Source organism: Acomys russatus, chromosome 14, assembly GCF_903995435.1.
Source record: "Acomys russatus chromosome 14, mAcoRus1.1, whole genome shotgun sequence".
Taxonomy (NCBI): Eukaryota; Metazoa; Chordata; class Mammalia; order Rodentia; family Muridae; genus Acomys; species Acomys russatus.
In genome coordinates, this window is record NC_067150.1 from 35,802,804 (window position 1) to 35,829,682 (window position 26,879).

Sequence of the window (26,879 nt, forward strand, 5' to 3'; positions counted from 1 at the left end):
AGCTCTTTTAAAGTATTCCAAAACCAGCCCAGTTATACATACAGACCAACCTGGACTACACTGTGAGTTCATTCAAAAACAATACAAAACAAAGCAAAGCATTACCCAAGCAAAGCATGGTGGCAAACATCTGCAATCCCAGTACTCAGAAGACTGAGACAAAAGGGTCATAGTAAGTTCTAGGCCGGCCTGGGCTATAAGGGGGAGTAGTTTCAGGCTAGTCTCAGAAACACAGTGAGACCCTGTCTCAAAATAGCCAGGGCAAGGAGAAGAGGCATAAATCACTACTGATGGAGAGCTGGGAATATTGCCCAGCAGTAGAGTACTTGCCTAGCATTTAGGACGGAAAAGAACAACTGAAATTTATATATTATCTTTTCTGGTAGGAGTTTACAACAGCCAAGCTAGTAACATGTAATGTAGCCTGACTGCAGCTGATGCTAGGCAGCTGCCTACCATAAGTGAGGCCCTGGGTCTATCTATACCCAACACTAGAGGGAAGGCATTGTACATGTGCCTCAATTTATTCTAGTTAAAAATTATTGTTACACATAAAGAAAGTGTTGGTTCAATTTGCTTTATTTAAAAAAACAAAAACAGAGACGGACATAGTGGTGCACGCCTTTAATCCCAGCACTTGGGAGGCAGAGGGAGAGGATCACTGTGAGTTCGAGAGCAGCCTGGTCTACAAAAGTGAGTCCAATACAGCCAAGGCTACACAGAGAAACCCTGTCTCCAAAAACCAAAAACCAAAACAAACAAACAAAAAGGAATTAAGCTTTTTCCCCTTATCTGACACTTGTGATTTATCAAGATGCTGCGGCTTTTGCTAAGATCTCATCTTTTCTCCTCAACCTCAGCTTAATCTCTTTCAAACTCTCATCTACCCACAAACATCTGTTATCTTTGGGGATTCCAATTCTACTGCCTGCAACCTTTTTCATGAGTGTAAATCACTCTTTCTTTCACAGATAAATCTATCTGACGCAATGATGGCCAAATGTCTACCAAGACCTTTCATATCACATGTGAGCTTTCTACTTCTATTAAAATAAAATTCAAAGCAACTCAACTGTTTCTAGCATTACCATTCTGACATTCACAGACCTGAGTTAATATTTGTGTAGTATGTCTCCATTACCTAGGCTGAGAATTCTCCTCATACATTCTTTCTTTTCCCTCCTTGAAGAGACTTATAGTCTGCTTAGTTTTCTTCATCAAATTCTCCATGAACACCCTGAAATACTCATTTTCTCCAAGCGTCTCCATCTTCCCCTCATATCTTGACAAGACAGTGCGGAGATGCTGGTAGGTATCAGGCAGCAAGTCTAAGATATAAGGTGGGCTGTTCTTCAGCGCCAGCTTTGGGTTTTGACACAACCGCACCACCTGCAACAACAAAAAAAGACAGGCTATTACTCAGAGGGCCTTAAGGACAGCTTTCCTTTTTATGTTATGATTTATGGCATATTTGCTGTTTGCATAAATATGACAGATACATGAGGATGAGAAAGGATCTGTAACCCAATGCCATAGGCAACCATTAGGCATACGACTAATAGTCCTCCTACAAAGATGGGTGGTTTCCTGAATTATTGAAATTATATGTATGTGTGTACATGTATCTGAGCATGTGCATGTGAGTGCAAGTGCTCACAGAATCCAGAAGAGAGTCAGGAACTGTATGGAGTAAGAAGCAGCTGTAAGGCACCTTGATGTAACCAAACTCAGTTTGCACTCTTTACCCCTGAGCCATCTCTCCAACCCCAAGGTGGGCTCTTCAAACTCTGTGAGAGGCCAGGGGGTATAGCTCAGTGGCAGAGCATCTGCCTACCATACACATATTGTGGGTTCATCCCAGCACCTGGGGCAACAGAGGACTCTTGAAAGACTAATAGTATAGACAATACAACCAGTGAGGGGGGTGGATTCTCCCACAAATGCCTGAAAATATGCCAGATGAAAATTAATATAAAAGGCTGGGTGTGGTGGCATACACCTTTAAACCCAACACTAGGGAGGCAGGGGCAGGTGATTTAAGACCAGCCTGGTCTACACAGCAATATCCTGTTGAGGAGGAGGAAGAGGAAGAAGAGGAGAAGAAATGTAGCAAACTACTTATACCTCAATAAAGAAAATTCCGGCCAGGCATGGTAGTGCATACCTTAAATCCAGAAAAGGGAAGGCAAGGACAGATCGATTTTCTATGAGTTCAAGTCCAGCCTAGTCTACAAAGAGAGTTGCAGGCCCAACAAGGCTACATAGTGAAAGACTATCTTTAAAAGGAAGGGAGGGGAAGAGAGAAAAGGAGAGGGGAGAGGTGGGGAGACAAAGGGAGGGGAAAAAAAAAAAAGAAAGAAGAAAATTCCTAGGGGTTCAGAGGCAGATAGAAAGGACATAACCATTCTGGAAGGCAAATCTCTGTTGTGGTACATAGGCTTGAGTTGTTTTTGGTTTGGTTCTGTTTTTTTCCAAGACAGGGTTTCTCTTTGTAGCCTTGGCTGTTCTGGACTCCCTTTGTATCCCAGACCGCTCTCAAACTCACAGCGATCCACCTGCCTCTGCCTCCCAAGTGGTGAGATTAAAGGCGTGTGCCACCATGCCCAGACATAAGCTTGAGTTTTAATAGCCACTGAGGAACAAGAGTATAAAGGCCTTGTGCCTAGCAATGCTTGCAAGTGAACTGATACACCCAGTTCTTCCCAAGAAAATGAAGCTGCTCTGGTTTCTCCTTACATTATATACACCTGTCATCTTTTCATCAGTAAATCCAGAATTCTCAGAATTTGCTTCTTATCCTCATCTTTTACTTTTAAATTTCCTTAGTTCTCTTATTAAGTAGGTCTCTTTTAAAACTAGATTTTGCTCATTTGTTTTTTTGGATTTTTTTCATTCAATTTTTACTTTATATGTATGGGTGTTTTGCCTACATGTATGTCACTGGTGCCCATGGAGGCCTGAAGAAGAAGTCAGGTTCACTGGAACTGGAGTTACAGCCAACATGTGGGTGCTGGGAATCACCAGCCCCTGCTTTTACTGTTTTGAGCCGCATGTAACACAGGCTGTCCTTCTTGCCTTCATCTCTCAAGTGAGTGTGCACTCAGCAGTCAAATCTATACTGAGAACCCAATATAACAATCTTTACTTCTAAGTGGTCTATTTCTTGCAGAAGTTGGTAATTTGTATTTATTCCTATTGACTAACTTGTGCTATTTACATCAGATTTCCTGTATCTTGGAAAAGACACTACTCTACAAAAAGTCAAGAAACAGACCACACTGACAAAGATTCCTTTGTCTCAAGGAACTGTCAATTCTCAAAAACGTGTTAGAATAACTGAGTATCCATAATGGGATACTAAATGCGGAAGGCAAGTCTAGAGAGCTTTACAGTACATGAAAACTAGCTGCATGACTTCATGATAAAGAAAGGCTTTCCTTAAAAAAGAATCAAGAAAAGCACAAACCATAAAGGAAAATATGATTTAAGTTCTACTACTTCAAAAGTGGGGAGAGACAAAGCAAAAGGAAGAACTTGTTTAATGAGAAGTCGTAAAAAGCTGGGGCATGTTGGTACAGGCCTGTAAATCCCAGCACTTGGGGCACTGGTGTAGGAGGATCCTGAGCTCAAGGAGCCAGCCTGGGCTCCATAGGAAAACCCTATCAAAAACATAAAAATTTAAAACAGAAGAAAGACAACATAAAAGCAATAACATCCTTAACGAGTTAGAAGATATGCACAGTATGTATGTATCCAGAGTATATATCCAAACAAATATATGGAGGAGACATAAACAACGCCTGTGAGTCAGGAGAAAAGATAATCCAATATACAAGCTATCACTACTTACAATAGGATCCTTACAAAATATGGTATCAATAACAAAAGACATGGGGGGTTGCACGCCTTTAACCCCAGCACTCGGGAAGCAGAGGCAGGCGGATCACTGTGAGTTCAAGGCCAGCCTGGTCTACAAAGTGAGTCCAGGACAGCCAAGATAGCATAGAGAAACCTTGTCTTGGGGGGGAGAGGGGGGAGCCACAAGATGGTACCCAATCTCATTACTCATTCTAGACTGAAAAATCCTACAATCACAATCAGACAAATAACAAACTGGCCATGCCAACCAATAGCAAGGAAATGGAGCAAAGGGTGCATTCAAATATGGCCTAGAACAACCTAAACTGACACAACCAACTGGGAACAGGTCAGCCAGCAATACTGTCAGATTAACAGTCTGTACACTATGAGCCAGACATGGTGGTAAACATTAATTCCATCAGCCAGGAGACAGAGATAGGCCTACCCATCGCTGGGAGTTCCAGGCCAACCTGGACTACATAGTGAGTTCTAAGTCAGCCAGGGAAAGACCCTGTCACAAAAAATACCCAAAATTGAAAAAATAATTTTTGAAATATATATATGAGCAAACACAAAATTCCACGACTAGAAAAATATTCTGGGACATACATATAAGAATGTGTGCCAAGTATGATGGCGCACACCTGTAACCCCAGCACTCGGGGGACAGGCAGGCAGATCTCTGAGTTTGAGGCCAGCCTGGTCAACAAAGAAAGGCCAGGACAGCCAAGGCTCTGTTACACTAAGAAACCCTGTGTTTTTTGTTTGTTTGTTTGTTTTTCGAGACAGAGTTTCTCTGTGTAGCCTTGGCTGTCCTGGACTCACTGTGTAGACTAGGCTGGCCTCGAACTCACAGAGAACCACCCGCCTTTGCCTCACAAGTGCTGGGATTAAAGGCATGCGCCACCACTGCCCATCTGAGAAACCCTGTCTTTAAAAAAAAAAAAAAAAAAGTGCAGAAGAAGATTATCATGAAAAATGGAACAACCCACATATCCATCAACATACAGCAGAAGAATGGGTACCAGCCTCAAAACCACACGTTTACACATTATAGACATATAAATTATGGTACAGTTACTACAATAAATACTATTTATGAATGAGAATGCATTGCACTAACTGCATCATGAATGCTTCTCTCAAAATTGGTCTAAACAAGAAAGAAAACACAATGAAAATGTCATAATGAAACCCATTATGCTAACGAAAAACAACTAACAAAAAAGAAAATATGTAGGCCGGGCATGCCTTTAATCCCAGCACACAGGAGGCAAAGGCAGGCAGATCATTGTGAGTTCAAGGCTAACCTGGTCTACAAAGCAAGTTCAAGATAGCCAAGGCTACACAGAGAGACCCTGTCTCGAAAAACCAAAAGAAAAGAAAATACATGCAATATGCCTGCCTACACACACACACACACACACACACACACATACACACACACACCCACACACGATCATTTTACTATCCAAAGAATGGCCATCTAGCACCAACATGACTGCTCTGCAGGTAATGCCTCTACCTCCAGAATGCTGGGATTAAAGGCGTGCATTCATTTCACAATTTTTACAAAAACTTTTGGGCTGGATTGATGGCTCAGCAGTTAAGAACACTGTTCACTCTTCCAGAGGTCCTGAGTTCAATTCCCAGCAATCACATGGTGTCTCACAACCATCTATAATGAGATCTGATGCCCTCTTCTGGCTTGCTGGCACACATGCAGGCACAATACTGTATACATAATAAATAAATCTTAAAAAAAAACTTTCAGTTGAGTATCAGGTACAGTGGTGGAGCACTTGTCTAGTATGTATAAGGCTTAGGTATACACACACAAAAACTTGCCAATTTAGCTTTTAATTTTTGTAACATAAATAATAGATATATTTTAAGTCCTTGACTGACAATTTCTGGATCCTCTGTGTTTTGTTCCAGGCATGGTTTCTCTGTGTGGCCCTGGCTGTCCAGGGTGGCCTCAAGCTCACAGAGATCCACCTGCCTCAGCCTCCCAAGTGCTGGGATTAAAAGTGTGCACCACAACACCTGGCTATCCTCAGTCTGTTGCAGATATCTGTATGGCCTAGGAAGCCAATAACTGACACAATGAGACGGAAATGTAATTCAAAGTTGCAAGCACTATACTGGGCAGAATCTAAACTACTACCAACCTACTAGTAAACTAAAACTAAACTAAAATAATCCTATGTCCTCATAACCTACTATATCCCAAGCACTTGCCAATCTTATGGTCCTTGAGCAGCGTCTCTCCACCAACTCCCCCTGTCAACTGTCCACTTCAACTGTCAACTTCCAGCTCATCCTCCTCTCCAGGAAGCCCCGCCTTCCACTTCCTGTCCTTCTGCCCAACTGATTGGCTAAACAGCGCTTCATGACAATTGCTACATCTAATCATAGCACTCCTCCATATTTGTGTTTTGTTTTTTCCTTGAGACAGGGGTTCTCTGTGTAGCCTTGGGTATATTGGACTCACTTTGTAGACCAGGCTAGCCTCAAACTCACAGCAATCTGCCTGTCTCTGCCTCCTGAGTGCTGGGATTAAAGGTGTGCGCCACCACACCTGGCTATCCTCTGTGTTTATACAATCCATGTCTCCTATTGTTTTCAGTTGGTCATATACCTAGTTATTGTTTGTTTGTTTGTTTTTCACTAAATGCCGGTCACTGTATAAATTATAAATAATTTGACTGTGGATACTGCTATTCAAAAAGGATTACTTCTACTTGTAGCAGGTAGTCAGAATACCAACATCAGGAATCCTAGATCATATCAATCTAATGCAGAACAAGAGATTAAAAGCTGGTTTTCCTGCCGGGCGGTGGTGGCGCACGCCTTAATCCCAGCACTCGGGAGGCAGAGGCAGGAGGATCGCTGTGAGTTCGAGGCCAGCCTGGTCTACAAAGCAAGTCCAGGACAGCCAAGGCTACACAGAGAAACCTTGTCTCAAAAACAATAAATAAATAAATAAATAAGTTTTAAAATGCTGGTTTTCCTTCCCTATATAAACTGACCTACTTCTGCTTCGTTCTTATTCCTAGAATTTGTAGAGCTGTAGAAGGAATATTTTGTGTATTCTATGGATGTAGACCTGTCAATAATAAATCTGATAGTCTGTAGCTTAGGCAGGGAATGGGAGGTGAAACATCAGATAGGCAGAAAGGATTCTGGGATAGAGACAGACACACAGGGTGTGAAGAGGATGGAGACATGGTGGCTGAGCACAGGTAGCCAGCCATGTGGCAGAATGTAAATTAGTATAAATGGGTTATTTTAAGTTATGAGCTAGTCCGAAAAAAGCCTAGCTATATGGCGTAGGTATTTGTAAAATAATTATCTTGAGTCTCATGAGTCACTATTTTCAGGCAGCCATGGGAAAGGGAGGAGAAACTAACCACTACCAGGAAGCAATCCAATATTTCCCAGGGCCCTTTCCTAAGTTTTGTCCTCCTCAACATCAGACTCAGTTCTTAAAGTTTGATTCATCTTTCATAACTTGACCTCAAAATTTCTCACTGCCTAGAACAGTGGTTCTAAACTTTCCTAGTGCTGCAACCCTCTAATACAGTTCCTCGTGTTGTAGTGACCCCAATCATAAAATAATTTCACTACCTCATAACTAATTTTGAAACAGACTAGTTAAATATGGTGGCATATGTCTATAATCACAGAGCTCAGAAGTCTGTTGCAGGACTTCTTCAAGCTCAAGGCCTGCTTAGACTATAAAGCATAGCATTAAAAAAAAAAAAGAAAGAAAGAAAGAAAGAAAAGCCAGAAATGAAGAAGATGGAGACTTCAGATATGCACAAAGATACCAGGCTCCACAAAGCTGTCTGGACCAGAAGGATGATAATGTCCCATACTGTTCCAAATGTGGCTGCCCAGAAAACATAAGGACAAAGGTTCATCCAATAAGATCTATATACCTGGTTAACCTACATCCCTGTTACCACTAAAACAACAACAGAAACCAAACAAACAAATAAAAACTACCATTAGTACAGAGAACCAATGATTGTTGAAATTATAAACCTGCAAAAATAAATTTTTAAATAAAGTAAACATCTAGATTAGCTGGGTGTAGTGACACACTCCTGTAAACCCAGTACTTAGCAAGTGGAGGTAGGTGGATCAAGAGTTCAAGGCCAGGGGGCTGGGGAGATGGCTCAGCAGCTAAGAGCACTGGCTGCTCTTCCAGAAGTTCTGAGTTCAATTCCCAGCAACCACATGGTGGCTCACAACCATCTATAATGAGATCTGGTGCCCTCTTCTGGTGTGCAGGTGTACATGTAGGATACTGTATACATAATAAATCATTTTTTTAAAAGGGGGCAAGAGGGAGAAACATGGATGAAGAGAGAAAGAAGAGCACTCTGACTAGGGCATAGCTTTAGACTACTGACAACAGCCGGGCATGGTGGCGCACACCTGTAATCCCAGCACTCTAGGAGACAGAAGCAGGCTGATCTCTGTGAGTTCACGGACAGCTTGGTCTACAAAGTGAGTCCGGGACAGCTAAGACTACACAGAGAAACCCTGTCTCGGAAAAACAAAAACAAAAACAAAAAGACTACTGACAAGTGCCTTTGCAAACAGACCTTCTTCTGTCCCCAAAAGCATGTTGTAAGCATGTGATATCTAAATTACTCATTCAGTAAACATAGCTAAGCTATCTATCCTCCTTATTGAATCATGTTGTTTTCAACTCTTCATGACTAAGGTATCAAGGTGATACACATGCTTAGACATGTTTCCTTAAAACAGATCCCAGCTGCCGGGTGTGATGGCACACATCTGTAATACCCCAATATAGTGCCAATACTCTGAGGCAGAAGCAAGTGGTTCCATGGCAACCTGGGCTACATGAAGACCCTGATTCCCTAAAAGAAAAACAAGCTACAAAATTCCTATTTAATAGCAAACCATTAAGGACTCTTCAAGCGAAAAGGCAATACATAGTCTTTAAAGCTATGTATTTATTCTCACCAGGTCATTTCTGGTATACTCTTATAAAATAGCCCTGTGTGAGGCTAGCAAACAAAGATAGGCTAAATCATCAAAAATATTTGATGCATAAATATTTAACTTCACTTTAGGAAGCTGCTCATTCTATACAGTACTAAAAACAGTAAACAACTTAACCAAGAAAAAGGGCTCCTTTCAGAACACCACTATATTCTAAGTGCAACAGTTAAAATTTCATATTAGTAAAATAAATGGTTCCCAATTTGTGTTACATTCCAAAACCTCGTAAGGTTGATGCTACAACCCAAAGCATACCTTATAATAATAAAAACTGTTAGATGGTAGAACCCTAAATACAGTGCATCTTGGGTAGAGGGGAGGCTGACACTAACCGACTGGAACTTAGCATATGCCATAAATATGTATTATTTTATGTGCCAATTAAAGAAAAGGATTCAACAAAGACCTCAAAAGCCTTGTGATTGAAGACTTGAATTATTAAGGCAGGGTCTCGTTCTAGACTGGCCACCATTACCGGCTTGTGACAGCATTCCCTGTTTGCTTTCTTACACAGTGCTGGGGATAGAACCTGGAGCCTCACACACACAAGACAAGCACTGCCAACCGAACCACTCCCCAGACCCGGTTTTTATTTTAGAAAAAGCTGTACATGTTTCACACTGAGAGCAAAGAGATTGATAAGTTTCTGGTAAAACAATAGGAAATGAAACCTGAAGTGGAGTTCAGAAGGGCCACACCATCTAAACAGACTCCTCCTCAAATCGGAAGAAAGGGAGCCAGAATGGGCTTAGACAGCAGCAAATGTGTGGCTACGGAGGCAGTTAAACTAAGCCTGATGCTTTCAATTTTTCTCAACATCTGAATCATACTCTGAGAAATGAAGTGCAAAGAAAAGGTCCCTGAATTTGACAGAGGTGATCAGACAAAAGGAGGGTGGGGCCAACAAAGAAAGTATTGGGTTCCCTGCAGAGTAAGTCTGGAAATATAACAAAGTGCTCCGTGACTGCTTTAAAACGGAAGACGGGTTTCTATGAATTGGGATTTACAGTGAGAGCTAAAATCACAGCAAAGAGTCTGGTCTGTAGAACCCGCAGAATAACCAACGAGACAGCTACCTCAACAGCACTAAGGCACCAATGGATCTGGACTTAGCGGGCAACTACGAAGAATGCAAAGGTCAATCAGGCTAAAGTGCAGCTGCCAAGGCCCCAAGTGTGCTGCAGACATGTATGAACCAGCCAGGGTGCTGCAGACATGTATGAACCAGCCAGGGGGTTGCTAGGCGATATGACAAAGGCTAAACTTGGGTCTTTTATTAACATTTAAAAGGACTATGCTATTTTTTATACTTGGTAAGATTATATCAACCAGCTATATCAAAATGTTCTGCTCAGTCATTTACCTTGAATAAACTTAACACTGGGCCTCAATACTCCTACCTACAAAGAGATAAAATCTGTTTCATGAAATGTGGGTGAAAGGCCCTCCCAGCTGCCAATGACGTAGGCATCCAATGTATACAGTTCCCTCCCATTTCCACACAGCCTTCCCTGCAGCACTGTGCGGAAGCTATCACAGAACCTGCAGTTCCACTGACTCAGGAAGTACAATAGCAAGTCAGAGGAACGCGGTGGTAACCTTGAGAAGCCAAGATTTAAAAGGAGCAGAAATTAACGCCAGCTTAGGCTGTAATAACTAGATCCTGTCACAAAACAAAACAAAAATACAGACAGACACACACACACAACACACACACAAAATCTTTCAAAAAAGTACTTATGAGCATATTTCTTATTAAAGTTGAAATTAAAATATAGTATGTGCCTAATATCTCTAAGACGGGGGAAATACATGTTCCTTAATGACAAAATTTTTTTTAGTTAAACTAAAATTTCCCTGGCATTACATAGAATACCCAGTCTACAACACACAATGTATTTTATTTACAATGAGCTGAAAACAGACAGCTTTATACCTCAACACATAGACTATATAATTCTTTTGTGTATTTGTTTGTTGGGGGTTTTGTTTATTTGGCTTTTTTGCTTTTTTTGTTAGAGTCTCACTCTGTAACCCAGTTTGGCCTCAAACTTGTAGCAAGTCTCCTGCCTCAGGCTCTCAAATACAGGGATTTATAAGACTTGGTTCCCAAAACACTCAATGTGTGTTTTACAAAAAACAAAAAAACTTTTTTATGTGTGAGTGTTTTGTTCTCGTGAACACACAAGGTACTGCAGGCATTCCTCCCAGAGGGGAGCTAGAGAAGGGTGTGGAGCCCCGGGAACTGGAGTTACAGACTGTGGTGAGCCACCACAGACTCTGCAAAAACAGCAAATGCTTTTAACCAATAGACCATCTCTCCAGCCCCATATAATACATTTCTCACAAATGTTATTTATACTTTGATAAAATATGGCCTTATAAAATGGTTTGAAGATTAAATGCCTGCTTTTTCCAAAATATTTCTGAGATGCATCACTGCATCAACAGGGAAATGAGCATTTCACTAATACCAAGCTCTCAGCTATGGAACATTAACACTGACCATAAAGAAAATACAGTGGTAGGTGACCTCTTACTATTAATGTACTCTCTAAGGAAAGAAAATGACTTAAGCATTTGTAGCCTTTTTAAAAGGAGCTCCAAAAAGGCCCTCTGTGAATAATTCAAGGGAACAGCTAACACACATCAAAGCCTTTATGACTTAGAGAATTTTACACTGGCAGCCAGTTAACCTCCTAGGCACAAATGCCTACTGCCTAACTTTAAAAATCATTTACTAAGCCTGACATGGTGGCGCACACCTTTAATCAAAGCAGGCAGAAGCAGGCAGATCTCTGTGAGTTTAAGGCCAGTCAGGTCTACATAGCAAGTTCCAGGTCAGTCAGGACTACATAGAGAGACCCTGTCTCAAACAAACAAACAAATAAACAAACAAAAACCAACAACAATCATTCATCAAAAGTTTTCAGAAAGAAAAGAGTTCTGATTTTCCTACAAACTCTGGGTGTTGAACTTGGGAGGTTGAGGCAGGAGAATTTTGATGAGTTTTAGGTTAGCTTGGATTCACAATGAGAACCAAGTCAATCAAGAATATACAGTAAAACACTGTCTTTAAAATTTTTTTAAAATAAAAAACCTAAAGGAATAAAAATGCTCTACTTAGTCTTATCTTCTATGTGGAGATTTTGTTTTCTATATCCTTCCAAAGTGACTGACTTTTGTTTCTAGCTATATTTACAGAGTTTCTCAGAACAATGTCAACGACACGCGCTTAGCTCTGAGAAACCAACAATGCCCTTGTACGGCTGCCACATGTTCCATTCATAATAGTTTCTCACTGGCTTACGTCTGTCTTTGCTTCTGCCAAGGCTCAATAGTCAATAGACAAAAAACACTGGAAACTCCTATGATCACAATAAAGAGAAGTAAAGCCATGCTTAAAAACTGCTACATTTGGGCCCAGCAAGATGGCTTAAATGGGGAAGAAGTTTGCCTCCAAGCCTGACAGCCTTGGTTTAATTTCTGGAACCCACACAGTAGAAGAAGAGAAGGAGCCACCTGACCGCCACATGCACACCATAGCTTGTGTATGCCCACACACACACAAAACTAGTAAGTTGTTTTGTTTGTTTTTTTTTAAATCACTGAATTTTTTTTCTTTTTTTTAGGTTTTCAAGACAGGGTTTCTCTGTGTTATCTTGGCCACCCTCGAACTCACAGGGATCCACCTGCCTCTGCCTCCCGAGCGCTGGGATTAAAGGTGTGCGCCACCATGCCCGGCTAAATCACTGAATTTTTATAAAGTGAAGAACCACAGAGAACAGTGCCTAGGCCTGCTTCTGTTCTAAATACAGAATGTTTCCACCAGTCAGGAATCTGCATTTCCAACTAGGCAGAATAGGTATAACCAAGCCTGTTTTTTAAGGGCAAGAGCTTTTACTTGTCTTCTTAGCTGTGACTATGGTTTTCAGAACAAAAGTGTAATACTCAATAAATATTCTGAAAATATTCTGTTTCACAATACTTACATAAAAATTTTTTTCTCCATAGACTTTGACCTGTACGTAACAGCACTTTCTAGAGTATACATGGTGTGAGTGTACATACATGTGGAGGCCACGACAACCTCAGGTTTCATCCTGCTCAGACAGTCTCTCACTGGCCTGGGTCTCAACAAGTAGGCTAGGTTGGCTTGGCAGTGAGTTTCAGGGATACTCCTGTCTCTCCAGCCTGGCACCACAGTACTGGCTCCTTCCATGGGTGCTGGGGCTCAGGTTCTGGTTCTCATGTGTATGAGCAGAGCACTTCATCACTAAACTCGGCTCCCGGTAACATACTTTTCATCTACAAGTTTTTCTACAAAAGGGAAAAAATTTCAGGGCCTGAGAGCTGGCTCAGCAGGTAAAATTGCTAGCCACACAAGTGTAACAACCTGAGTCCCACTCCTGGGACGCACATGAAAAGCCAGATCCAGATCTGCGCATCTGTTATCCTAGAGCTCTTACCGCAAGAAGGGAGGTGGAGACAGAGCTGCCCAAGGCTCCTGGGCCAGCTGGTCTGGAGTTCACAGAGCAGCAGAAGACAGACTGCCTCAACAGGGAGGAAAGCCAAACCCAACTCCCAAAAGCTGTCCTGACCTCCACATGCACCCACAAACACTACACACATTTTTTTTTTAAAGAAACGAATGCTATACTGCAAAAGCAAATGTCTTTTAAGTGGAGCTATACATAGAACAGTGTAAAACTTTAGTGCACTTTTGCAGTCGCTCTTGCTCACAGGAAGCACAGTAGGAAAGGTCAGAGTCCCAGGGTCTGGGATCTAGTCTGGTGGCTTCAGACATTAACTACACATACATGAGCGCGGACAATGACTCATCTTTCTGAACTTCAGTTTTGTCTGTAAATGTAAGCATTCTAAAGTCTCTTAAAATATCAGGGTTAGCTAGGCGTGGCTATGTTAGTCAAGGTTAACACGCATGTAATCCCAGCACTTAGGGAGGTAAAGGCAGGAATATCAAAATTTCAAGGTCACCTCAGTTACAAGACACTCTGTCTCAATAAAGCAAAAACAAAAACAAAGAAGGGGCTAGGGAGATGGCTCAGTGGTGAAAAGCGTTTACTATTCAATCTCAGCACCCATGTCAGGTGACTTACAACTACCCCTAACTCAATCTGCAAGGGAATGCCTGGCTCTGGTTCTCGAGGTCACCCCACTCACATACACATGCATGCATGCATACATGTAATTAAAAATAATAAAAATGTTTTACAAAAAAAATAAAACCCACAGAAACTTCAAATGATAGAAAGTTCAAGCTGGCATGACGGAGCACAACCTGCCACCCCAGCACAGGGGGGTAGAAAGAGGCTCGCAGTGTGTATGCACCTGTCTCAAAACAGATCCCTACCATCCCCGAACTGAAGGAAAGAACAGTTTCACAAGTGTAAACACACAGGGAAGCTTTTATAGAAAAGCAACTCATGACTGAATTCCAGAAACAAACGTACAACCTATACTTTTCACAGAAACCTACTATTGCTCAATAATTTAGGGCCCAAGAGAAAAAGCCTTTTTTCTAGCTACTATTCTCCAACACTGATTTATCAAAACCCCATTCAGACTCTAGAATTGTAATTATATTATTGTTATCAAATGCTACCCAACAGCACGTTACAAATACAGTGCCACTTACAATTCACTACCAATCTTACTTTCATTTATCACATCAGCTAAAAAGAAAAATACATTCAATACAAAATGACATGTTCTGACAACTTAACCATACTTCATGGATAAGTTTTTACACATACTCTATTTTTAAAGGGAAAAACATAACTGTCCAGAATTAATCAGTGTAACGTTCAAACCAAATGCTAACCTGAATGAGAGATTAAATAACAAAAACTTTTGGGTGCTACCACAATGCAACTTTGGCTTAAGACATTAAAGGAGTTCCACTGCCAAATCTCTTGTCTCCTTAGGGAGTAAGGAGTGCTCTGGCTCAAGATCTCTAAGAGAGTCCTCAGAGCCCTTTCTATACTTAAAACACATCACAGAGCCCGGCTTTTAACTCAGAAATTTTTTTTTCTAAGAACATTCCTAAAGAAATACTTGGAAGCTGTGCATTGTAGTGTGTGGTTTTAATCAACACTTGGAGGCAGAGGTAGGAGAGCAGTCTTGGTTTGCATAATGGGTTCTAAGCCAACCCAAGATAAATGGTGCTAGCCGTTAATACATGCACTGCTCTTGCAGAAAAACCAAAATGTTTCCCAGCACCAAAGGAGGCAGCTAAGAACCACCTGTAACTCCAGCTCCAGGAAATCCAATTGTCCTCTGCTGGGTTTCATGTGTACACGAGAACACATGCACACACAACACACACACAAACAAGCATGTACTCATACACACACACACACACACACACACACACACACACATTAAATTACAAAAATAAAATTTAAAAGAAAAAAAAAACTTGGAAAATTAGACCAGGAAGTGGTAGCTTACCCTTCTAAGCCCAGTATCTAGGAAGAAAAAAAAACAGTCAGTAGTTTAAGGCTAGTCCAAAAGTGAGGCCCTATGTCAAAACAATACAAACTGTTTCTAATATTAAAACCAAAAAATAGCCAGATGTGGTGGCACACATCTTTAATCCCAGAGGCTAAACAAACTTGCCCACATCTTAACATTTTGCACAGCCCTTTGAAAACTTTTCTAGGGACATCTATTATATAGTATAACATGGAAAACCTTGTAAGTGTAACAAATTTATAAAAGAAAAAGGATTCTTTAAAAATCTCACTGTTTCAGCCAGACAATGGTGGCATAGGACTTTAATCCCAGCACCTGGAAAGCAAAGGCAGGTGGACCTTTATGAGTTCAAGGCCAGCCTGGTCTACAAAGCAAGTTCTAGAACAGCCAAGGCTACACAGAGAAAGCCTGAGATTTGGGGGGGGGGGGGGGGGGGCGGCGCATCCCACTGTTTCTTTTTACAAAAAGTATATTTTAAGTATGTATTACTTTCATAATTTAAGATACCATACTGGCATGTCTTTAACAGAAAATTAAATTCAAGTTTTTCTAAATAAAAGCAACTGTGGTATGGAGCCTTGCTACATCAAGTGTGCTCCTTAGACCACGGTGGATGATGGTCAGCAATGCAGAGCTGCAGGCCCCACTCCAGACCTACCAGATTCTTTCATTTAACAAGCCCCCAACCCTAGGTGATCTAAACTGTTAAACTTTGAAGATTACTAGCTCACCAGTTCAATAGCCACTTGAAAAGGAAAGGAGCTGGGGAAAATATCTCAGTTGGTAAAGTGCTTACCTTGCAAGCATGAAGACTGGAATTCAACCTACCAAAATCCACATGAAAGCATCAATCAACAACAAAAACAGGTGTAATCACAGCACTGGGGAGGCAGAAACAGGCAGATACTTGGGGCTAGCTGGGATTGTATAACGTAGCTAGCCTAGCCTACTTGGCCAATTCCAGAATCAAAGGAAAGGTGGAAGGTGTCCAAGGAATGAATGGGCTGGCCTCTGGCCTGCAAGCACACAGGCGTGCACATGCTCACACACATTCAGTGACATGTAAAATGTTCTTTCTTTTTTTAAAGATTTATTTATTTATTGTGTATACAATGTTGTGCCTGCATGTACACCTGCATGCCAGAAGAGGGCAGCAGATCTCATTATAAATGGTTGTGAGCCACCACGTGGTTGCTGGAACTGAACTCGGGACCTTTAGAAGAACAGCCAGTCCTCTTAACCTCTGAGCCATCTCTCCAGTCTGTAAACTTTTCTTAATGCACATTAGGCTATTAAGTAGAGTATTTTGAGATATCTTGAGTTATAAAAAGATGTGAAATTATAAACTACTCCAAGATAAAAAGAATGATTAATTACTGATCCTTGGCTGTGTCACTGTTGGTCTGGAGTCAGACAGCATTTACACAGTATTCTCAAGGCTTTGAGTTTCATCTCCAGTACCAGAAGTGAAGAAAAGCAAAAGGGAGCAAATGCTAAAAACTTTAACAATCCACTAGTCAGTAATGCAGCAAACGTCTCAAAGATGATGCTCTCTATCAAAGTTCTTAGAGCCACTTAGGACACAGGACCTGGGGAGGAGGAACGAACCTCCGGTCCTTCTGGAGAGGGCGTGGAATAATGAGGAGTTCTGTGTTGTTCTACACATTTTATGATTCATCCGTTGTGTTTTTCCTCTTATTTCTTTTCTTTGGTGGGGGGGGGGGGGGTAGGGGGTGGGAAGGCAGTTTCAAGACAAGGTTTCTGGCTGTCCTGGACTCACTTTGTAGACCAAGCTAGCCTCAAACTCACAACAATCCACCTGCCTCTGCCTCCCAAGTGCTGTGATTACAGGCATGTACCACCACACCCGGCTGTATTTTTCTTTTTCTCAAAAAGGTGCTACAGAACCAAAGCGCTGTTCAAAACAGATTTAAAGAAAAAAGTAGTCCTGAGATGGTACCTCCACGCCTATGACCGAATGCTTGAGAGGCTAAGTAGGAGGATTGCTCAAAGTCTGAGGCCAGCCTGGGCTACACGGCAAGGTCCTATCCCAAACAAAACACATTAGAGAAGTTTGGACCCAACCCTAGCCAACGAAGGACCAAAGAATTAGCCTTGTTTAAAGTCACCTTCCAGTGGGCGTGGTAGCACACACCTTTAATCCCAGCACCCAAGAGGTAGAGGCAGGAGGATCACTGTGAGTTTGAGGCCAGCCTGTCTACAAAGAGAGTTCCAGGACAGCCAGGGCTACACAGAGAAACCTTGTCTCAAAAAAAACAAAAAACAAAAAAACAAAAACAAAAACAAAAACAAACCCTTGCCTTCCATGCAGACCTAAGCCAGAGGGAAGGGAGCAAGCAGTCACAGTTCAGATCCTGTGGCTCAAACTCAAGTGCTTCTTACCCAGTATGCCATTCTAAAAGCTACAGGGAAAGAAGATCCAGAGTCACTACTGAGTCCCTGTGTCATCAGTGTTGTCATGTCCTGTCCCCACCCCAGCACCCTAGTCCCTGGTGGACCCCAAGACTCTGAGCATGCTAAGCAAGCACAGCCCACCACTGTTTACTTCTGACGGCTGTTCTCACCAGTGCCTGGATTCCCCAGAGATATGCAACACAAATGCCATTATTAGACCCCGGTCCCCTTTTGGAAGCTGCTGTAGGAAGGAGCAGTGTGGTGACAGCTCGAGGCTGCCTTCCAGTGCTCCTTGCTGACTACTCCCACCTATTTCCTTCCAGCACAAAATGTGCTAATCATGAAAACACTTCACAATGACTTGCTGGTTACAATCCCCCTGGTAACAAACCTAATGTACATCACAATTAACAACTTTAGAATCTGTGATTACAATTTAGGCTCTGTTTTCAAACTAAAACTCAATTTGCTTTTCTTTCAATGTTCTAGGTTTATTATATGTATACTGCCAGCTAACAACCTATTAAAAACAAATTTTCCTATACTAAGAGCCATTAAAAAGGTTAGCCTTAACTTAAGCCTACTTTAAAATTTTTTTTTTTGTTTTTTGTTTTGTTTTTTTGTTTGTTGAGACAGAGTTTCTCTGTGTTGCCTTGGCTATCCACTTTGTAGACCAGGCTGGCTCACAGAGATCCACCTGCCTCTGCCTCCCAGAGTGCTTGGATTACAGGCGTGGCCACCAGGCCTGGTTTATGCCATCGTTTACTCGTTTTGTTTTTCAAGACAGGGTCTCTCTGTGTAGCCTTGGCTATCCTGGACTTGCTTTGTAGACCAGGTGGACCTCGAACTAACAGAGATGTGCCTGCCTCTGCATTTCTGAGTGCTGGGATTACAGGCATATGCCACTGCACCTGGCTACACAAAGGCACTGTGTCTCAAAAAAAGTAAAATTAAAAATGGTAACAAGTAGCGGGGTATGGTGGTACACGCCTCTAATCCCAGAGGCAGAGGCAGGCAGATTGGATTGATATGAGTTTGAGGCCAGCCTAGTCTATAAAGTGAGTCCCGAATAGCCAAGGAAACACAGAGAAACCCTATGGTCAAAACACCCACCCCACCCCAAAAAAAAAAAGGTAAAAAGTGCTAGGTGGGGTTGTGTACACCTGGTGAGGGGCAGGAGGTGGTCTGAGGCAGAAGATCACTCTGATTCTAAACCAGCCTGGACAGCCAGTCCTTGTCTCATCTCTTCCCCTACCTGGGAGTGGTAAATGCCAATATGGACAACATTAAGTGTAATGGGAAAATAATGTGTACATTCATCCATGTTCACCACACAAAGTAACCAACACACATCATTTGAAGAACCACTAACCCCAAATTAAAAATAGCCAGGCATGGTAGCACATGTCTGTAGCCCCAGCACTTGGGAGGCTAAGGTAAGAGGGCTGAAAGTTCAAGGCCAGCCTGAACTACAGTGAGGTCCAGAGTTCCATACCAGCCAAAGCTATCTAATCAGACTGTCTTGGAGAGGAGTAGCTAACAATTATTTCGCTGAGGGGTACTTGTTAAACACTGCCTTACTATCATTTGAGGGAATGATGGCTTCACAGGGAACAGATGAGGGCCAGGCTGGGAGTGCCCACTGAGAACCTACACAGGTCTCTCTCTAAATACAATCATGATTCTTACAAAGGCATCTCGAGGGTCTTATTGCTGTCTGAACATTAGACTGCACTCACACAAACTTGGAGAGTATAATTAGTCAGATGCTTACTCCTGATTACAGTAAGTGCTGCTGTAAACACGGCATCGACAAGGCTGCTTCCACCTTAACACTGAATGTTGTTTCACTATTAACTTCTCACTGGAAGGAACACGGCATCGACAAGGCTGCTTCCACCTTAACACTGAATGTTGTTTCACTATTAACTTCTCACTGGAAGGAACACATACGCTAAAATGATAAAAACTGTAGTCTAGTAAATGTTATGCATAAACTAGTAACAGTCACCCGTCATCATTACCAAGTATTATGCAATGTAGGAACCACATGTGCCATAATTCTGCAACTGGCCTCACAAAGGGGTGTGTATCAGCACATCAAATAGGACAGCAGTTGTGTTTTCTATGACGCTTAGTAATTGATCCATTAGTATCTTTTGAGACCAGCACAATCTATTGCTCTGTGACTGACAATGTCATTTTAGCCCTACTATAGATGGCCTCTGTGACCAAGATCTGGATGTGCACCTGAGAAGGAAGAAGAACTTATGATGCCTTAGGAAGTAGGTTAATGCTGGATTCCAAGTCAGGAAATTACTTAACCTCTGACTCTAACTACTTTTACCTATAAAACAAGGATGATACCAATAAAGAGCTATGGTAAGAAATAAATTTATTGTGGCTAAAACAAATTATTCCACAACAAAACAAAAACAAGTAAACTAACTCCCATCCGCAGACTTTTTCTTTCCAGTTAGTTCCTTTGTGACATACAAGCAACTACCTATACACTACCTACTACTGTACAGGAGCCCCTGAGCAGTGTAACAGACAGGTGGTTCACATAGCTTGCAAATGCTTTCTATATGGAGTTTACAAGCTTCAGAGGCTGTCTAACATGGTGGCCTTTGGTTGTAACCCCAGCAGTAAGGAGGCTGAGGCAAGAGGATTACAGAAAGTTGGAGGCTCAACTAGTATACAAACAAACAAAAACTATAGTAGGGCTCAAGAGAAAAAAATAACAACAAAAGGCCAGGTGTGGTGGTATGCCTTTAATTCCAGCACATGGCAAACAGAGATAAGGAGCTTCATGTGAGTTCCAGGTCAATGAGACCTCATCTAAAAAAGAAAAATAAATAGGGGCACAAGCATCAGAGGTTAAGATAAACCCAGAACAAATACGTCTCTAAGAGACTCCAGGTCACTCTGGACATACTTTAGCAGTCACTTATCATTTCCAGTCTCCTGGAGTGTGTGAACTTAACGCCTACCACCTGCCTGAAACTCAGCAGACAAATCAAACAGAAGTTAAGGGAGAAGGAAGGAGGAAAAAGCAGTCAGTCCAACAGAACATGCTGAAGACATTTTACTTGCAAAGTATACTAATTTACCCAATGCTCTTTTGGGAGTGGGGAGCAGGTATTTCGTGTGTGTGTGTGTGTGTGTGTGTGTGTGTGTGTGTGTGTGTGTGAGAGAGACAGAGAGACAGACAGAGACAGAGAGCCAGAATACTTTGTGTGTGTGCGTGTGTGTGTGCGTGTGTGTGTGTGTGTGTGTGTGTGTGTGTGAGAGAGAGAGAGAGAGAGAGAGAGAGAGAGAGAGAGAGAGAGAGAGCGCAAAGCACACACGCATCCCCATATGCGTGCTGTGTTCAGAGGACAACTTGCAGGGCCTAATTTTCTCCTTCCACTTTGTGCGTCCTGAGGCTCACACTAACTTAGCAGTAAGTATCTTTAGCTGCTAAACCATCTCACTGCCCTAAGATAATCCTTTTTTTTTAAAATTCTTCTTTTAAATTAAAAAACAGAAAGCTGGGGCTGAAGAGATGGCTCACAGGTTAAGAGCACTGGCTGCTCTTCCCAAGGTCCTGAGTTCAATCCCCAGCAACCACATGGTGGCTCACAACCATCTATAATGAGATCTGCTGCCCTCTTCTGGTGTGCAGGTGTTACATGTGAACACAACATTGTATACATAATAAATAAATCTTTTAAAAAACAAAACAAAACAGAAAGCGGTGTGGTGATGGCTGCCTCTAATCCAGGAGGGCTGCTCTTAGTTCAAGGCCAGCCTGGGCTACAGCGACATCTGAGATCCTCCCAGTGCTACCACTCCAGAGGGTAAAGGTTAAAGCCTGCAAGACTGCATAGGCCAAGAATAATTTTTTGTTTTAAAACATCAAAATAGGATTAAGCATGTTAACCAGCAAGACCAAAGCACTGACTCTCCTTCCCTTCCCCGGGAATGTCTGCCAGCCTGCTACACTTTACAACGACATTTTACATCTCACTACATTCAATATCTTGGCAACTTAAAATTTACATGTGAGTTTTCTTTCCATCTTCTCTTCCCTGCCTGGTCTTTAGTGTACTAGCCAATTTCTTTTTTTTTTTTTTTTCTGTGAGCAACCTCTCTTTATTCCATTTTGCATCAGACCTCTCTTTATTTCTTTCTTTCTTTTTTTTTTTATTAATTTATTCTTGTTACATCTCAATGTTTATCCCATCCCTTGTACCCTCCCATTCCTCCCCCCCCCCCATTTTCCCATTATTCCCCTCCCCTATGACTGTTCCTGAGGGGGATTACGTCCCCCTATATATTCTCATAGGGTATCAAGTCTCTTCTTGGCTACGCCAATTTCTTTATAGAGAAATAATTCTGCAAGCATTTATTACAATATCCTGGTAAAGCAGGGGGCAGGGCCCCCAAAAAAGTCGGTCATGTCCATTTTTGTTTAAGAGCTATTCTACTACAAGCTTTTTTCCCCCAACAAGTTTAAGTTCCACACAACTAAGCAAACTAGGCCCATGTTGAGCAACGCCCACAACTTGCATCAGCTGCAGGCATCCAAAACCAAGGAAAGAAGCAGCCCTCCAGTCTCCAGCGATAACTCATTAAACTGACTAGTAGCAGGATGCAGTAACACACACCTAACCCTTACAAGAACAAAATGACAACTCAGGACTCACTACATAATCCCACATATCGGAAAGATGCAGTAAGAAGCTGGAGAGACGGCTCAGTGGTTAAGAGCACTTATTGCTCTTGGCACAAGACCAGGGTTCAATTCCCACAACCTGCACAGAAGTTCACAATAGTCTGTTACTCCAGTTCCTGGGGATTCAGACTCCTCCTGGCCCTCTCATAGGCAGCAGGCACGGATGCATGTAGATACAAGCAAGGAAAACACTCAAACACATGAAGCAAAAAGAATTCAGTGATCCCCATTAAGACTTTTAAAGCTGGGGGTGGGGGGAGGCAGCAAGATGGTAATAACACGGAAGTATTAAGACAATCTGAAAGTCTGAAAAGTGGTACAAACCTGCAGGCCTAGCGTAAGAAAGGACTAAGCTTTCATGTCAGCACAGTGAGTGTTATGAGACACATGGCTGAGACCATCCTCAGAGACAAGCAGTAAAGAACAAAACCCCTCGCCTTCCAGACTAGATTAGAAAAGCTAGACGCCTACAGTCCCGGAAACCACCAAAAAGCTAAACACAGTTTCAACCAAAACTTAGAGACCATGATTAAACATCTCTAGAAAAATTCAGAAGTCAACACTCTCAAGTGATGAAAGCAAGGGAGGGTTCATTTGGGCTAGCATGGAGAACAGGACCAGCCATAATCTATCACTAGCAGAAACACCATTTTAAAGTTCATTGTTCTAAGGAAGTCACTAATCAGGATCACTCTGATACAGTGAGCCCACTCCATGTCCTACATGGGAAACTAACTGGAAATGAAACTGTTTCTATACCAGAAGTCCAACAGTTAAGCTCCCAAAATGTACACCTACAAACTTCAGATTGTAAAGACATTCAGTATTTTTTAAGATGTCAATACATGGATCTAGGATCTAGGCTGGGGCAGAAAGATTGCTGTGAGTTCCAGACTGGCCTGAGATACAAAGTGAAAGCTTGTCCCAAGAAACAAGGGTTCATTCCCCAGGATCTCCAGGCAGCTTCAGCTATATTGGGGCTGGAAGGTGGTACAGTGGTTCACAGCACTGGTTCATGCATAAGACCCAGGTGCGGCTTACAACCATCCATAACTCCAGGTCCAGGGGAGCCAACATCTTCTTAACCCCAGGGTAATGCATGCATGTGGTGCACAGCCATACATGCACACAGAACACCCACAAACGAAATTAATAAAATAAATTTTAAAAAAAGAAAAAGAAACAAACAAGATATCAGCACATCTTTGTGGTGGTTTTTAAATTTCCACAAAACACACACACACACACAATCAACCTACTTATGTCATTAATTACAATACCAATCGAGACCAGGGAGGGGGCTCCCAACAATTCAAATTACTTAATATTGGGAAAAATGAGGCCTGGAAAAGTGGCTCTGAAACCACTGGTATGCAGCGCTAGAGTGTTAATTCTCACACAGGACTTGTTAAGCATTTATATAGCAGTTACATTGGCCAAATGCTTCATAATAATTTTATTGGCTGTTTCTGGTCCAAAACAACCCATGGAGAACTTTACAGAAGAGGAACCTGGGCCCAGAGAGGAACCAAAGAAAACCAAATTTACCCTGGAGGAAATAACACCATTCGCCAACATGCCAGATCCTCCTAATCACATTGATCTGCAGTAGGAATTTTGAAAAATTAATGACTATGGTAAGAATCAAGGAAACAGAGCACTGAATTCTAACAAAATGTTAAGAGATTGTGTGTCCACGTTTAAGTACTTGAGCCAATAAGACTACATTATACAGACATAACTAGAGGGAAGTAAGAGTCTCTCGAATGACAGACTTAAAAGGCTAAACATAAAACGCCAACCCTAGCCCCGCACCTGATTTTAAAATGGTTATCAAAGGGGTCCTGAAATAACAGGCAGAGAGGCCCGTTACAAAAACCAACCACCACAGCCCGGCTAAAGCACTGAGCACAGGGAGGAAGTTCTGTACAAGTCAGACTGCAATTTAGTACGCTCGGTCAGTCCACCTTTCGAAACATAATGGTTCTAACCAGAACTTGTGGTTTGACCAGTGTCTATCTCAGCAGCAGCAATGGATTACATACAACACTTTGCAAGACCAAAAAAAATCTTAAACCACCCTTAGCGGGGAAGGGAAGTTCCTTCCCTGCCCCCACTTAAACCCACCTTTTTTCTTTGATCTTCGCGTTACATCTTAATGAGAAAAAACTATAAGCTCACCCAGACCGCAGTCAGTCCCGCCCGCCGCCTCCTGACCCCAGGTCCCTCACTTAGGGCGACTCCTCTTCCAACCTGGAGCCCTGGCCGGCAGATCAACACACATCCCTCAGGCCCACCTCCCGGGGCCCACTCGGCGACCCACATCACATCCCCAAGCTCCGCACCCCCATCGCACTTCCGCCCGGGTGGCGCGGTGACCAGCCCTCCCCCCAGCCCCCACCCCATCTTTGTCTGGCTCCCCACACACCTCAACGTTCCCAACTGCCAACGGCAACCTTCCCTCCCTCCCTCTCCCCCTCCCCTACCGCCCACGCCCACCCGGCGCCGCGCGCGCCCGCCCGCAGGCCGCTCACCTTGTCCATGAGCTTCCAGCACTTCTCCACCATCTTCTTGTCCACCGTGCCGGGAGGGTGCGGGCTGAGGTGGTGGTGGTGGTGGTGGTGCGGCTGGAAGGCGTCCTTCATGAGCCCGATCAGGCCGCCCGCGCCCGAACCCCCAGAGCCACCGCCGCCTGCGCCCGAGCTCTTCTTCACGTTGCCGGCCATGGCCAGCGGAGGGTCGGGAGCCCGCTCGGCCGCGAGCTGGGGAAAGGAGCGGGTCGAGAAGGAGGGGCCTCTCGGGCAGCCACCGCCGGGCGCTCTCAGCCGAGGGAGTGAGAGGGAGGCGCCCGGCCTGAGGCGCGCCCCTGCGCGAGCGCGGGCGCGGCCGGCGCAGCGCGGGGGCGCGCGCCGGAGACGGGCAAGCACGGGACTCCGCAGCGAGCACCCCTCCTCGCCTCCCCCCCAAACTCGCTCGCGCCCGAGCTCGCGAGCACCCGCGTGCCCAGCAGCTCCCGGAAAGCCTCTAGCAAGTTTCCGCGCCCACTGCTCCCGCCCCGACCCTCGAGGATGGGGCGTGGCCACCCGGGGCGGGGCCCCAAAAGGAAACTGGGTGCCTGCGCCCTCTGCTGGAGAAGGGAGGGATGGAACGAAAGAGGTGGGGTCCAAAGTAGAACCTGCTCACTAGACAGAAGCCCTGTGGTCCATTTTCTTTATGGACTCTGGCTTGTTGCCGCCTCTGGGAGTGAGTCGTTGCTATGCTCGGATTAAGACAGGTAGGGGTGCGCTGTGAGTTTGAGGCCAGCCTCAGTTTCCAAAGCGAGTCCAGGACAGCCAAGGCTACACAGAGAAACCGTGTCTTGAAAAAGAAAACAAATCAAGACAGGTAGGGGTGGAAGGAGTCTTCCCGACAAATATGGAAGTTGAGCTTCGAGTTATCTGCCTCATATTGTGGGAAAATGGAGAATGCCAAGGTTTTTGTTTTTTGTGGTGCTTGGAATTGAACCTGTGACCTCACACATGCTAGCCAAACACCCCACCTTGAGCTATACCCCTACACCAGGGTCATGTTTCACCACGTAGCCCTGGCTGCCTTGGAATTTGCTCTGTAGACCAGCATAGGTGGCTTTGAACTCATGCAGACTCACATGCTTCTACCTACCCCCGAGTGCTGAGATTAAATTTTTCCTTGGCCCAAGCGTGGTAGCACATGCCTTTCTTTCTTTTTTCTTTCTTTCTTTCTTTTTTTTGTTTTTTTTTTTTTTGTTTGTTTTTTTTGGTTTTGTTTTTGTTTTTGTTTTGTTTTGCTTTTTTGGGACAGAGTTTCACTTAGTGATCCACCTGCCTCTGCCTCCTGAGTGCTGGGATTAAAGGTGTGTGCCACCACGCCCCCAGCGGTACATGCCTTTTAATCCCAGCATTTAGGAGACAGAGGCAGGAGAATTTCTGTGAGTTCAAGCCAGCCTGCTTCAGCTAGTTCAGGACAGCCAGGGCTACACAGAGAAATCCTATCTCGGGGGGAAAACACACACACACACACACACACAAATCTCCTGGGTGTTTATAACTGGCAGAGAATGGGAATTCGGGTGCTACAATTTTTGCAGACTGATTAGGCCCCTGAAAGGCTTAAGGTTTGGGGAGTCAAGTCTCATGTGCCTCTCCTTTTTTTTTTTTTTTTTTTTTTTTTTCCTGTCTCTGAAGAGCAGTTCCTTTTCTGAGAACTGAATATGTATTTTAAAGATTCTATTGCTCAGCGGAATGCGCTGCCAGCACGAGGCCCCGCCCACAGAAGCTGTGAGACAGCTGTGAGCGCTGGCCACTTGCACACAGGGAACAGAAAT

At 43.3% G+C, this 26,879-nt stretch overlaps 1 protein-coding gene across 1 annotated transcript in view; it reads right to left on the reverse strand.

Moving 5' to 3' along the window:
• Cbl (Cbl proto-oncogene) overlaps positions 1–25,395 on the reverse strand; it is a 76,191-nt gene extending 50,796 nt beyond the window's left edge. The window contains exons 1-2 of the mRNA XM_051156276.1: positions 25,072–25,395; positions 1,142–1,389 (exon numbers count right to left, since the gene is read on the reverse strand). Of these exons, the coding sequence (XP_051012233.1) occupies positions 1,142–1,389; positions 25,072–25,263 (440 nt within the window). The 5' untranslated portion in view covers positions 25,264–25,395. The remainder of the gene's footprint in view (positions 1–1,141; positions 1,390–25,071) is intronic.
• Between the last annotated feature and the right edge of the window lie 1,484 nt (positions 25,396–26,879).